The 14,463-nt window shown below is 42.4% G+C and overlaps 1 protein-coding gene across 2 annotated transcripts in view; it reads right to left on the bottom strand.

The window, feature by feature from the left end:
- Nucleotides 1–13,923, bottom strand: part of LOC101171384 (pyridoxal kinase-like) — a 70,268-nt gene extending 56,345 nt beyond the window's left edge. Inside the window, exon 1 of one of the 2 annotated variants that reach the window (XM_023963060.1) lies at nucleotides 13,684–13,923. In XM_023963060.1, coding sequence (XP_023818828.1) covers nucleotides 13,684–13,764 — 81 coding nt within the window. In that variant the 5' untranslated portion in view covers nucleotides 13,765–13,923. The remainder of the gene's footprint in view (nucleotides 1–13,683) is intronic. The other variant, XM_023963059.1, reaches the window with a different exon arrangement.
- Nucleotides 13,924–14,463: the final 540 nt, after the last annotated feature.

Below are 14,463 nucleotides of genomic sequence, written 5' to 3'. Positions count from 1 at the left end.
AGAAAGGCGCCATATAAATAAAATTCATTATTATTATTATATGGACTTAATTTAAAAGTAACAATAAGTCAATAGAAACAACTTTGATTTTTTTCTATGGAACAGTTATGTCCCACCAGGCATGAACTTCACAGCACATCAATGGCTGAACATAATCTTAGACTTAAAGCTAAAGCTAAATTGGAGCCAGAATCTAAACCTGAGCTTGTGGCTAAACCTGGGCCTAAACCTTCATCTGAGTCTGAACCAAAAGTTTGGACACATTTCCTTTACACCCACCTCTCCACCATCACCATGTGTCCTGGTGGCACACACTGAAGCTCAGGACGAGTTTGTGTGTTACGGTCCAGCAGACCAACTTGTCTTGAAGCCGAACTTAGTGCTAGGTGTCATGTAATTAAATGCATGGGTTTCTGTTAGGTTTTTCTGGCAGACTGTGACTTCTGGAAGCCCTCCCCTCCTCTGAGATCTCCTAAAGGCCCGTACACACCAGGACGAATATTCGCCAGGCGTTATTCGCCAGCGTTTTTCGCCACGTTTTTTGTGTTCACACCCAGGCGATTTTGGCTGACGATGAGCCGAGCGAACATGCAATTTCATTCACTGACATTAGATGGCGCTTAATGTAAAACAGAAATACTCCTGTACACAAGGTGGCGCTGCGCAACTTTACGCTTCTTAAAGTCGCTTTTCACTCAGAAGAAGAGAGCAAGTATTTACGCGCTTGTCAGAATCATACAAAGAAAACATGAATATTTCAAGCACCAGTAGCTCCAACTGGTGCTTGGTTCGGGGATATTTTAGAATGTCCGTCATTATTTCTTCGCGGCAGTGTAGACGCTACTTGGCGTCTATCTTCTTCGCTGGTATGTGTGCTCAGCAAGGAAGTTTTGTGTTTGAGCGCCCCCAAGTTGTGTTTTACTGTAACTTCAGAGGCTCCAGACACGTGTGCAAAAGCGCCGTTCTCATTAGTCGAATAGATTTCGACGTGACGCGTCAAAAAACAAAACCGAGGCGTTTTTTTTTTTTGACGCTTTGACGCGTGGCGTTTTTTCGCGTCAGTGTGCACACTCTCGTTGGTGCCCTTTGTTTAGTCACGAGGTGTTAAACGTCGGCGATAATCGCCGGCGAAATTCGTCCCGGTGTGTACGGGCCTTTAGAGTCACAGCTGTCAGTAATTTCTCATTAGGCTCCTGTCTAAGGTGTGACTTTTTGTTATTCAGTGTTCTTGTACGCTTGCTTATTTGTATCTGTTTGTTCTGGACTTGTGGTGTATTCCTAATTATATTCCTAATTAATACCATTCTAATTAGAGAATATGTGTTATGTGTCCTTCCTGCTACTGGGTTTAGTGGATGCAGTGGTAGGTCGACCTCTGATCAAAAGATTGCAGGTTCTATTCCCACCTAACCCGTCCATGTGTTGACATGTCCTTGGGCAAGACACTGAACCCCACCTTGCCTCTGGTGGAAGGTTGGCGCCAGTGTTCGGCAGCAGAGCTGCCGCCATCAGTGTGTGAATGTGTGTGTGAATGGGATTGTGACTGTACCTTCGAAGAAGTTAGAAACGCACTATATAAGCATATGCCATTTACCATTTTACTGCATTGACCATTCCGTCACTTGAGCCTGAAGCTGTATCTTGGTAAACATAAGCTATAGTCAAAGGCTAAATCAGAGCCGAAAGCTAAATCTGAGTCTAGACACTATATCTGTGTTGAGTAAAGCCATTTATTGTAAAAAAAAAAAAAGTGGAAGGAAGCGAATTTGCAAAATGCCACCCCTGTTCTACCGTAACCATTTTATTACATGTTTTATCATTATCCTGTTCCTAGTTTTTATCAGACAGAATTAGGAATCCTAAAATATCAATAAAGCACATGACAAAGACGAATTGTTTAAATTATGTAAAAAGTAACTTTTAGAAATGAACATGCCAAATGCAGATCATTGATCCAAAATATATACAGATTATGTTACATATAAAAATCATGTATATGGATTAACAAAAAATAATACAATATGAGTAAAACAGACATAATCTTCTTCTTTCTCTTTCAGCTTTTCCCATCAGGGGTCGCCACAGCGAACAAGTCGCATGGTTTACTTGGCAATGTTTTACGCCGGATGCCCTTCCTGACGCAACCTTCTCAAAGCAACCGGGCTTGGGACCGGCAGAGAAGCAGAGAAGGGAACAATACTGTTTCAAAAATTTTCATAGCAAAATTTGATCAAGTATCAAAAGTTAAAATATGTGCAAAATTATGTTACATTGGGAAAAAATCATGAATCAATTTTTGGAGCAAGTGAAGTAATAACATTAGAAATCAATCAATTTAACCATTTTCAATAATTGATAAATCATTTCTTTTGTTATTTTTATTATTATTTTTTTATAAGATAATGCTGTGAAGTAAAATTAAAAAAGGGTCCATATTGTTGGTATTCCATCTTCTGCTGATTAACAGCCGTTCTTCTGGGTTTAAACAGAGTTTCTAGTTCTCTTCAATGTTATGTCTGCAGACATTAGATAAAGGTCCATATCCTTCTTCAGCTGATATCAGCGAAGATGAAAGTTGAGGTCAAGTTGTCTGCAGGTCAGAACTCTGCTGAGAATCAGGGTCACTTCAGACTTTTGGAGAAAGTGATGAATCCAGGCGTCATATTTCTTGAAATTATTTGGCTCTTTGATTTATTACTGCATGTTGGTTCAGACGTCCGTGATCAAGCACTTCTCAAAGTCCTTCATGGTGTTAATAACCAGTACCTTGGACCGGTCCGGTGGACCAAGTGGTTTGACGTAAATCCTGCAGCCTTTAACCCAAGTGTTCTCAATCTGCTTACGCTTCCTGAGAAGCCTGGCTGGGTAAAGTAGCCAATTCTTCTTGGCAGAAAACCTCAAGTTCCTTTAAATTCTTGGGCTGTCTTGCTGGAACTGCTTATTTGAGATCTCCTCAGAGAGTCTCAATAACATTTGGGTCAGCAGACTGAGATGGCCACTCCAGAACTTTCATCTTATTCTGTTGGAACCAATGACAGGTGGACTTGACCTTGTGTTTTAGATGGTTGTCATGTTGAAATGTCCATGTGTGTCCAATGCGCAGCCTCCAAGCTGAAGAATACAAGTTTTCCTCCAGTATCCTCTGATAATGGGCTGCATTCATCTTGACATCAGGTTTCCTGTGCCTTTGAAACTCATACATCCCCAAACCATCAGCAATCCACCTCCTTGTTTCACAGTAGGAATAGTTTTCTTTCATCATAGGCCCTGTTCATTCCTCTCCAAATGTAGCGTTTATGGTTTTGGCCAAAAAGTTCAAAGAGGTTTGGAAGTTTGTCTCTGTGCCATTTGAGTAATGTAAAAGAGCTATTTTGTGGCATTTCCCCAAAAAAGGCTGCAAACATAAATATATAAAACTGTAATTTTTGTGAAGAATCAACCAGTGGGACACAATCATGAGGTGGAACGAAATTTATTTATTATGAAATGCATGTTTGCTTTTATAACTTTCATAAACCTGGTTAATATCGTATTATTTCACAAAACTGTTTTCAGACAGGTTCCCTTGAATCCTTCTCTCACTCTCAGCTCAGCATTACAAATGTGCCACAAAACTAGCCAATCAGAGAGATGCGAGTTTGAGGTCATTGGTGTACATTCCATCCATTGCCCCTGTTATTTATCTAACACGGGAGAAAAAGCTGAGGCTCAGGAGCCAAACATGTCTCTTCTACCTTCCATTGTGACTCTCTGGCTGAAGAAAAACTACATTTAAGGCTGCAAGCAGCGCCAAATGGCACTTGCCTTTCACTGACATCCACCGGACCCAGCTCCGCCATATGTTTTCTGGGCTTGTTCTGCCAAACCCCTCCCCATGCCCTGCTTTACCAATCTTGGGTCCTGCACTGCTACATCCTTTCTGGGCCCTGCAAGGTCATCACATGCATTTTCTGTGACTGTTGTGTCGCAAAAAGCCTGAAGTTGCAGCAGTTTATCTTAGAAGTTGCCAAAAAAAAGGTTGTGTTGATTTTCAATTAAAAGCTATAGGAGGAAAAAAAAACTTTTAAAGCCCTTTGCTTTTTCACCGGTTTATTAAATTGCAACATAGCTTTGTATGTAAGCTTAAAACAAACAAATATGGCGTTGTACCATCCATCCATCCATCTTCTTCTGCTCATCCGGGACCGGGTCTTGGGGGCAGGGGGTAAAGAAACCCATGCTTCCCTATCCCCAGAAACGTCCTCCATTAGCTTGAGGTGTTCTCAGGCCTCTCCAGCCTCTTCAACCAGTGGGACTACTCCCCAGAGAGGAATCCAGGAGGTATCTGGCCCAGATGCCCAAACCATCTCAATTGGTTCCTCTGGATGTGGAGGAGCAGCGGCGGCTCTTCTCCGAGTTCTCTCCGGGTGACCAAGCTTCTCACCCTAGGGAGGAAGCTCCCTTTCAGCCGCTTGAATTCAGGACCTCGTTCTTTTGGTCATGATCCAGAGTTCATGATCGTAGGTGAGGATTTCAACAAAGATCGGATGGCAAATTGAGAGCTTTGCTTTCTGGCTTAGCTCTCTCTTTACCACAACGGACAACCGATGCTCCAATCCACCTGTCAATCTCACGCTCCAATCTTCCTTCACTCGTCAACAAGACCCCAAGATGCATAAAGTCATCCACCCGGTGCAGGAGCATTCAGCAATGGTCAAGAACCACGGCCTCAGACTTAGCGGAACTGAACCTCATCCCAACTAGGGATGGGTACCGTGCCCCGGTATTGAACCAGCCCCGGGGCCACATTCTTCAAGACCGCAGTATCGTTAAGATCTGACCTGAACGGTTCTGCTATCGGTACTGGAGAAGTTACTTTTTCTACAACGCAGCGCACACACAGTCAGTGGCGATCCCGTAGGGGACACGTGAGCGCCCTGGACTAAGAACACACGTTTCTGCGTAAAATTAATGAAGTTTGCATCAAGGAGCCCTTGCCATGCTGTCACCTTGCTGCTACGATGACCGTATGTTGCGCTGTTTGTGTAGAACACGCTGGGGCGGCGTGTTCTACACAAAACAAACGGGTAGAGAGGCGGGGCTTAGATTCACCACTTTTGATTCCAGACCCGTGACAAACTATCAGCTGCTTCCTAATACTTAATAATAATTAATGACTAATGATAGTTGTCATCCGTAAAATTAATGTAATTTATTGGGTTTACTGGATTTAAACAAAAATAAATAAACAGAAAGGAGTCTGCATCAAAGTGAATTTGTTTCCATCATCTCACTCAATCCTAACTCTGGTGTTTGACAGACAGAAAAGTCTATTCAAGGTTGTGGAAAATGGACAAAAGATCAAAGGAAACATCACACTCATAAAGAATAATTAGATTAAATAATTAAAATGAATATCCTGTCTGGAACATTTTCATGTATAAAGTAAAATGTTTTGTTAAAAAAAACAGTGTTGTTGCATAATGAGGAAATAAAACACTTTATGTTCTTAATTTGTTAGTTATTTATTTTTTTTCGTCCTCAAAAAGTATCGATAAGAGTACTGTTAAAATACCGGATCGATAAGCAGTATCGATAAGAGTAGTAGTACCGTTAAAACCTTAACGATACCCATCCCTAATCCCAACTGCTTCACACTAGGGTGGGCGATGTCCCTTAAATTGGCAGTTGACGATGTTTGCAGTAAACCATCATGATGGACGATGATATCGTCGGGAAGGGGTATTTTTAATTTTTCGTTATTATATAATTATTGTTATTTATTTTACTTTATTTTATTTCCCAACTAATGACTCATCCGCGATGATCCAGTATAAACTGAGGGAAGTGACTTTAACAAAAAAAATGAACAAAAAAAAAAAAAGCAGTCCTCTCCTGCACTTGATTAGTCAAGTGGACCGGTGGAGCGAGCGACCGAGTCTCTGAACAAAGCAGATGGACTGTGTGTTTGAGGGGAAGGGAGGGTGCTTTGATACGTGTGCGCGATGTGTGGGAGACTTCAGACTGTGATCCGTCCCACAGCTCTACGTGAACGAGCTACCGAACTCAGGAGAACCGGGTCTTCCGGTAAAAGTCTGTGTCCGGGCAGAGCTCGGACCACCAGCTCACACAGCGGCTTTGGGGCGGTGTGTGAGCTTTTCAAAGCAGAAATGTGGCTGAGTCCTTAGAAACCGTTCAAACAATCACATGGATTCGTGTTTCCAGTCGTGTCCCGACAAAATAAAGGCTGATGTTATTCCCACATATTTACGTTCCCCAAATATGCAGATTGCAGCATTTCCTGCATGGATTTATGTTCATCAAAGGCTAAATGTTGTTAGCGCATGTTAGCCTCTTAGTCCTGGCTTCTTCCGGCTCCGTTCTTCAACAGAAAAAGCACTGACCACACGGATACAAATTAAAATGATGAGCGAACAGGCGCTTCATAATAACCGTAAAGCACGTTTAGAACTAATTTCCTCTTCCGGTATTTCAAACACTACTGCCCATGTGCGAATGATTTATTCCGACCGAAAGTGTGACCCCACGTGAACGTTTAGTATTATAATCGGAAAAATGTTTTCTGGGCCCATGGACACGGTTGGATTCTAATCCGACCATTGATCAGATCAAGATATTTTGCACATGTAACCGCGGCTTCTGGTGTCGACTCAGAGTGTGGCGTGGCATCACAATGGTGTCTCTCCATCGTGATGTCAGTCCGCCATCACGATGGACGATGGTATCGGCACAACCCTACTTCACGCTCTGCCACAAATTGCCCCAATGCATGCTGGAGGTCCTGGCTCAATGAAGCCAACAGGACAACATAACCTGCAAAGCGGGCGGCCGTGGTGCAGCTGTAGGGCGGTCGACCCATGATCGTCATATTTCAGGTTCAATTTCCGCATTGCATGCCCATGTGTTGAAGTGTCCTTGGGCGAGACACTGAACCCCACCTTGCCTCTGGTGGGAGGTTGGTCCCAGTGTTCGGCAGCGGAGCCGCCACCAGTGTGTGAATGTGTGTGTGAATGGGTGAATGGGTCTGTGACTGTAAAGCACTTTGGGCCTTGAAGAAGGTAGAAAGCGCCATATAAGTAAACGCCATTTACCAAAGAGCAGAGAGGAAATCCTGCAACTAAAAATATTGTCAGGAACATTTGATAAAGGACAGCCCTGCTGGAAACCAACATGCACTGGGAGCAGGTCAGACTTACTGCTTGAAATGCAAACCAAACTCCTACTCCTGTCATACAGAGACCGGACAGCCCTCAGTAAGGCTCCCCGGCCCAATACTCCAAGTGTACGGGAAACCACAAGGGACGCGGCCAAATGGCAAGTGCACAAAACACATACCCTCCAGCACCCTACAGAGGGTATAGTGCTGGTCCATTGTTCCACAACCAGAGCTGAAACTGGACTGTGTTTTATAGCATTGTTAAAATTCTATAATAAACAGTGATTTTTTTGTACAACCTTGACCAACATCTTTAGGGTTTGAAATTAAGACTTTCCAGTCAAGAATAAATATCCTGAAAAAAAGAATGGTTATTCTGACCAATAGAATGACTTGTTTATTTTTCTATGGAAGAAGATGAGATTTTGGCTTCTTGGAGCCAGCAGGTACCTTCTGTTTGGAATGCCAGGGGTGAGGTGACACTCTCTATGGTTCTGTCATTCAACCTGTTGTTGGGGGTTTGGACTGACAGGGTTCAGTTATTGGCTGTACAAGGGAAAGGGGAGGGTGCATTAGAGGGAATTGAGACTTTTAGGAAGCGTTTCTTTTTCTTTTGCTCTGAGTTGTTGTGCAAGCTGTACAATGTTGGCCTATAGTAACCACAAAATAAAGAGACTTACAGTAAAATGAATTACAATTTTTAGGGACATGCATACATAGGGCCCTAGGAGTGCTTGAGCACCTGCTATTTTTGCCTGGTATTAAAAAGTACGCTAGTCTCTTGTTTTTTTTTTAATTTATTTTTTATTTCAGTTTTTACTTTTATTAAAATGAAAAAATTCCTGTTAAGAGATGTTGATACAAAAATCCTCTGGCATTCTATCGTACCCATTTTCTTGTAGTCCTGGGTTTCTGGGCTACCGCTTCTGTTTTTGCAGCTCCGCTCAGACTCAGAAAGAAACTGCTGCCCCACTGAAGAGACGTGACAGTGAAGGAACCTGTGAGTTCTGGTCCAACTAGTGACCATCCACTGATTCAACGAGCTTAAATATGACTAATATTTCAGGAAAATGCTCCATGTTTAAAGCTCCATGTTAGTCAAGGAGTCTGTTTCTACTTTTACCAGACGTCTGAGCATTGAGCAACAATTCAGCTCAGAGCAGATGGTGTGGGGACAGGACACCAGGTACAAAATGAAACAGCAGGTTAACGTTCAAAATAAATGAACCATCTTTACCACGAGTTTGTAGATTCCTCACTACAGGTCTGACACTAAATGTCTTTTTACAGGTAGGTTATAGCTGCCTATTGCATCTCCCCTTTGCATTGATGTTTGCAATGGTTTTTAATGCATGATTGAACAGTGTTAATTAAAAAGAGTTAGTTGTTGAAAGGAGTCTTCAAGTTGAGTCACAGCATATGGACTTGAAATCTTTGATACCTTTGGCAGCTCATCCAAGTGGCAGTCTGTATCATTCAGTTTCACTATCTTTGTATTAAAATCTTTCCAATCACAACTAAAGTCTGTGTTTGGAATATAAGATGCAAAAGACAATTTAGCTGTAAATCCCAATCTAGAAGCAGGGTGGCATTGGATCCAGCTGTCAAGAACTGGAGGTTTAGGAGCTGAAATGCAGGAAACTGGGCTTGGTGGCAGAAACGTAAAGATTTTATGAACCTAAACAGGACCAAAACTGTGGAGAAACAAAAAGGGGGTAAAGCAGATGACCTGACAACGTAGGATTAAAATCCAGAGACACTGAAGATAATGAATAGAAATGAAAACAACCGTGGATGATTAACATGAACCTGGAGCGAGAGTGACTGACTGAGGACTGAACATGACCAGAAACACCACTGAAAAACTGAACTAAAGTACAGAATCCTCACAGAAACAGTATGACTTACTTAAATATTATTAATAATTTCAGCATTCTAAGGATAAAAGTTGTAGGATGTCAGGGCTCCAGACTGCGACCATTTGGTCGCATTTTGCGACCAAAATTTGAGAGTTTGCGACTGAATTTTACATCCAGTCGCACATGTGCTACCAGTAAATTTGCCACCCTCCGTATTTTTTATACATTAAACGTGGAAGGGGCACGTCAATGATCAATGAAATAATCAATGAGACGCGAGCGCACACGCACGCAAACACACACACGCTCGCACACATACTCATGAAACGTGAGCACAAACTCGCGTGATGCATGTCTGTGAGGCGGCCACTGCGTGTTAGAAGAATAAGGAATGGCCACTGTAAGTGGCTAAAATGCGTGTAGGGGGAGGGGCCTAGAGATAATCGAGCGCGCGTGAACATCTGTGGGAAGGAAACGGAGACAAATATCACAACCTGATATGTGCGTCTAAGCTAAGAGCAAGCGAACCATTGATTCGTTCTTCCGACCTGCGGCTGGTGTACCAGTGCCAGAGTGTACAGCAGGGGTCTCAAACTCGCGGCCCGCGGGCTATTTACGGTCTCCAAGATGATATTTTGCGGCCCCCGCCTTAATATGAAAGTTTAATGTCGCTGCAAGCCCTCCAGTTTGAATGAAAGACACTTTTTCATTGTCGTGTGCGGAGCTGACAAACCAACCAATCACAGTGGGGTATATGACTCTTGGGGGGCGTGACAATGACAGGGCTTAAAGGCCGTAAACCTGACAGCCCCCTCCCCAGACCACATGAAGCAGTTCCTTCCTTTCCTTTTTAGAACGTATCTATTCGCTCGTAATTTTCTAAATGCATGCAGTCCGTGCTGAACTTTTCTCTGGGCCGCACAGACCCGGAGGTTACGGGGGTTACGGTTAAGCGCGCGGCGTCGCATCCCCCCAACCAAACGGTTTATGCACGGCTGTTACAGCAGCACACCGCTCCCGCGGGAGTCGGGTCAGCTGAGGAGAATAAATGTCCCACACCTACATACGTGACAGCTAACGGGGCTTGAACTTTAAACACGTGTGAGCAACAACAACATTAGTTTTAGACATAATGAAAATACGTGGGGAAAATGCAACGATAGACGTGTTTGAGATGAACCGGCGGCTTGCCTGGATCATTGGGGAAACCGGGGGGGGAGGCGAACCTGCAGCAAGACTGAAGGAGAACAGGAAATTGGAGTTGTCCTTAACATTCTATTTAGTTTTAATATTCTTCTCCCCCTTAGTATGATCTGTGTTATTATATATTTTATGATTATTTTAATGTTTTGTGATGTATGTAGCCTTTTTTAATGAATTGGTATTTTAAATTATTTCAATTAATCACTCAACTACAAAAAACACCAGGACACATGTCCCATAATGCATTGTTTTGTAGTCTGTAGGGCAGCTTTCAGTCAGTTCACTACTAAATTTCCAGTTAAGTTCGCACAGGTTGGGGTCTTGCTCCCACCCCTTTCTCGCGATATTTTTGTGATGATTGACAGTTGATGTTGGAGCAAAAACAAAAATATATGTCACACACCAGGTGATCTGCGCAGCGTTGAGTTCACCTGGGTGATCTCAAACACGCTTATTGTGCATCTTGGCTGCACCTATTTGGTGTCACAAAGATAAATTTCCATCAGTTTTCTTTACTTATTTGTACTGTCATGACAGCGATGCTTTTGTCAGTTTACCTGCATCTTCAAAAGTGCAGAATAAAATGTGACACTGAATTTGAAACATCACATTTTAATTTCTGCATCTATTATTAAAGTATTTATTAGTAATACAGTGGAAATTAGTAGATTTGGTTAGAATGTTGATTTACGGTATGCGCCCCTAAATTTTCTGGTTGTGCCCCTAAAATCTTCAGTTAGGGGCCACTGTGCTCCTAGTGAAAAAAGTTAGTCTGGAGCCCAGGATGTCTGTGTTTAAAATATTAGCGTCTGGATTAAACGTCATTCATGTTGATTATGCCTGCAGCACATTGTGCAGTGTTTGCTTTGAGGTCGTCGAAGTCTATGATAAACTGAATGATTTTATGGAAGCCGAAAACCACCTATCTTTTTAACGTTTTATTGTGATATAGACATCTACTAAGAATTTTGTTTTCTCGTGATGACGAACAATATTGTATATCGTCTGTCTTTCTTTCTTGCACTGAGATGCGGGGACATTTCTGTTTTAAGTCCCTTTATTTCAGTGCCTCTCAATTATATTTTGCCAGGCCCCCCTAGGAAAAAGAAAATGTTTCGCTACCCCCCCCCCCTACACACACACACACACACATACACACTCGCGCTGTGACAGTATTCTAAGGTTAGTATCTATAAAAAAAACTGTGTAGGTATACCTAAAATTGTATTTTTTAACATTAACAAAAAAAAAAACAATGTAAATCCATTTTCAACAAATATTAACTTTATTTAGCCACAGAAACCCTGTTAGTCTTAAACAGAAAAGAAGCTTAAAGTGCCTGAAATAAAAAATCTGTCAGTCATTATTTAAACTAGAAACATTTTGATCAACTGAACCATTTGATGCTGAGAAAAAGAATTCAATCAATGATATTAAATGTAAATTGATCTGAAACATTAACACAGCAGCACCAATAGATTTAATGTTTTTAGTCTGAGGAAATAGATAAAAACATTGTTCTGATTTTATTTCTAAATGATGGATAATTTATGATCTGTGACGCTGTTTTCCTGCATTACCTGCTGTCTGCATGTCAAATACTGACACCAACTAAACCACAGGCAGACAAAGAAAACATTGATGGAAAATAAAAACACGTCATCATAATGTCTACAATAGTTCATAAAGAATGACATTATTAGCATGAGCTAAAGGCACGTGATGATCCTTGTGTTGGGCAATAGAGGCAGCTCTCTGTGTGCTGTGTTCCACTTGCAGCCTGAGCCCACTACCCCTCCCCTCTCCTTCTCACACACGCGTGTGACAGGAGACAGGAGCAGCTGCAGGGACGGCAGTTCACAGTTTCAGGCTGTTACAAACTCTGATAGAACAGATCAGGAAACTAATAGTGACACAGATTTTTTTTCAAGTACTGAGCTGCTGTCACCACCGCCCCCCATTAAATTTGCGCCCCGGACAATTGCCCATATTACCTGTGCCTAAAACCACCACTACTGCGTGCCCCCCTGGCAACGCGCCCCACTATTTGAGAAGCACTGCTTTATTTTGTGGTTACTGTAGGCTGTAACCAACAACTCTCAACAACAGAAACACTCCTTGAAAGTTAGTTTTTGTTTGTTTAATTTATAAGTAGAGCTACAATCCTCAGACGCCTTAATAGGTTGAATGACAGAACCCAGGGCCATTAGTGGTTCCTAAACAGCCATCCAGCCCAACTCAGTCTGCTACAATACTTTAAAAAAATTCTACAATTTCAACTTCTGCAGTGAATCAAAGCAGTTTGTCAGAAAAAATGTCGAACACACGAAGAACTGATCGATTTCTAATTGACCAGTTTAATCGTGGTCAGACTCAGGCTGAGGAGATGGTTGGTACGACTACAGCTGCGCAGGCGGCTGCAGTTCAGGGATCCTCAGTTTCATCAGAGATCAGATGAAGAGATCAGGCCATCTACACGGTTACAGAATGATGCACTGGAGGGCCTGGATGGAATGACTGTCACTCAGGATTGGGCTTTTATAATTACAAAAAACGGGTTTTCTCGTGAAAACTTTGGGAAATAAAGTGGGGTAGGTCGTTTTCAGCTTCTGTATTATAGCTCATTGCTTATGTCTTCCAAGTTTATGAGAAAGTCAATGAACTCATGTTGACAATCATTTGTTTACATAAAACTATCACTTTCACCTAGAAAGGTCACATAGCTGAGTAGTTATCTATTAGTACTTTCTTTTAAAGTGGACTTGATCTCCATAGTCCAAAGGATATCTCCAAAGGACAAACAGTCAAGGTGTTTTTTCTGACTCTCTGCCCCTCTTCGATCATCCTGTCCACGTGTTTCATCTGAACGCCGCACGCTCAGGTGTGAGGATGACTTTTCTAAACAGTTACTAGATTTAGGAATTAGAACGAAAAAACAAAGCTAAAACATAATTAAATAATATCTAAACAATAAAACCGATGAAACGATGGGCCTGAGCGTTTGTTCCACCTGACAGAAGCTCTCTTCATCATCAGCAACGTTCGTGCCTGCCTGCAGAGAGGAGCCCCCCCCCCCCCCCCTCAATGGCAGCAGTCGTGACACATTTCGATGATGATGAGTTTCCCGCTTGAATCTGCTGCGTGAACGCGCTCGTTCACGCGCACCTGAGGCTCTTCAGCTCAGCTGTCTGCCTCGGGCTGCGGAAGGACATTCGTCTGTATGTCGGTGCTCTTTGACATTTAGCCGCGTTCCCGTTATCTTCTGCTTACCGCCTTTATATCAATGTACATCCAGAAACATGCCGGCGCCCCTGCCCGCACCCTTCCCAGCGGTACTAACGGAACATTCTGTCTTTTCACAGCTAAGGTGAAAAACCTACATCTCTTTTTCTGCTCAAAGTCGAATTGTTCCAGTCACAGCCGTCTGCCGATGTCCGACAGCAGGTGCGCGCGCGGTGGATTTACCTGTAGGGGGAAAGAGGCGCTCTTGTTGCCCACGTATCCCCGGACTACGTGACTCTGTATGGACAGCACGCGGCACTCCATGGCGGCTCCCGGTCAGCCGACGAGAGGTGCGAGCAATCCGGCACTCAAGGGAGCCCCGCGCGTACACAGCCTACCGAGCGCGCGCACGTCCAACATCGGCCTGCGTCCGCTCGCATGCGAGCTTGTCAGCTGAGCGTCGCGCTGAAACGTGACAGAGATATAGCAAGCCGTGCAGACCAAAAATCTCCAACAGAAACAATGTCTTCAGTTAACGTTGTGTGCAGAAACTGCTACACTGGAAAACCGTTTCTCTTTAACAACAAAGTACTGTCACAAAAAAATGAAAAGTCTACAAAGATCGTCACTATGTAAATCTTTTTGATTTTGAGTGGATGTATTTCTCATAAAATAAATACACCACAGTTTGAGTTAAAATATCCTCTTATTAGTATTAGAAATATTGCTTGAAACCCAGAACCATACCATCTGTGTTACACCAAATTGATCACTCACATGAATCAGTAGGATAAATCTATATCGAGAGAGAGAGAAATCTGTTAACTTATTGATTTATTATCGACTTATTATTTATACATTGTTATTATTATTGTTGGGCTTTTCTAAATTTAAATTACATGTCAAAGAGGTCTAAAACTAATACATGTTTAAAAATAATTTTTACAAATTATTTGTAATTTTTTTATTTCAATAAGTCCTGTAACTAGCATTTTTCATTAAAGTTTGAGCTTTTAAGGCTGA

Source organism: Oryzias latipes, chromosome 15 (assembly GCF_002234675.1).
Source record: "Oryzias latipes chromosome 15, ASM223467v1".
In the NCBI taxonomy this organism is placed as follows: domain Eukaryota; kingdom Metazoa; phylum Chordata; class Actinopteri; order Beloniformes; family Adrianichthyidae; genus Oryzias; species Oryzias latipes.
The sequence above is the reverse complement of the archived record's forward strand: the minus strand, read 5'-3'. Positions and strand labels throughout refer to the sequence as shown.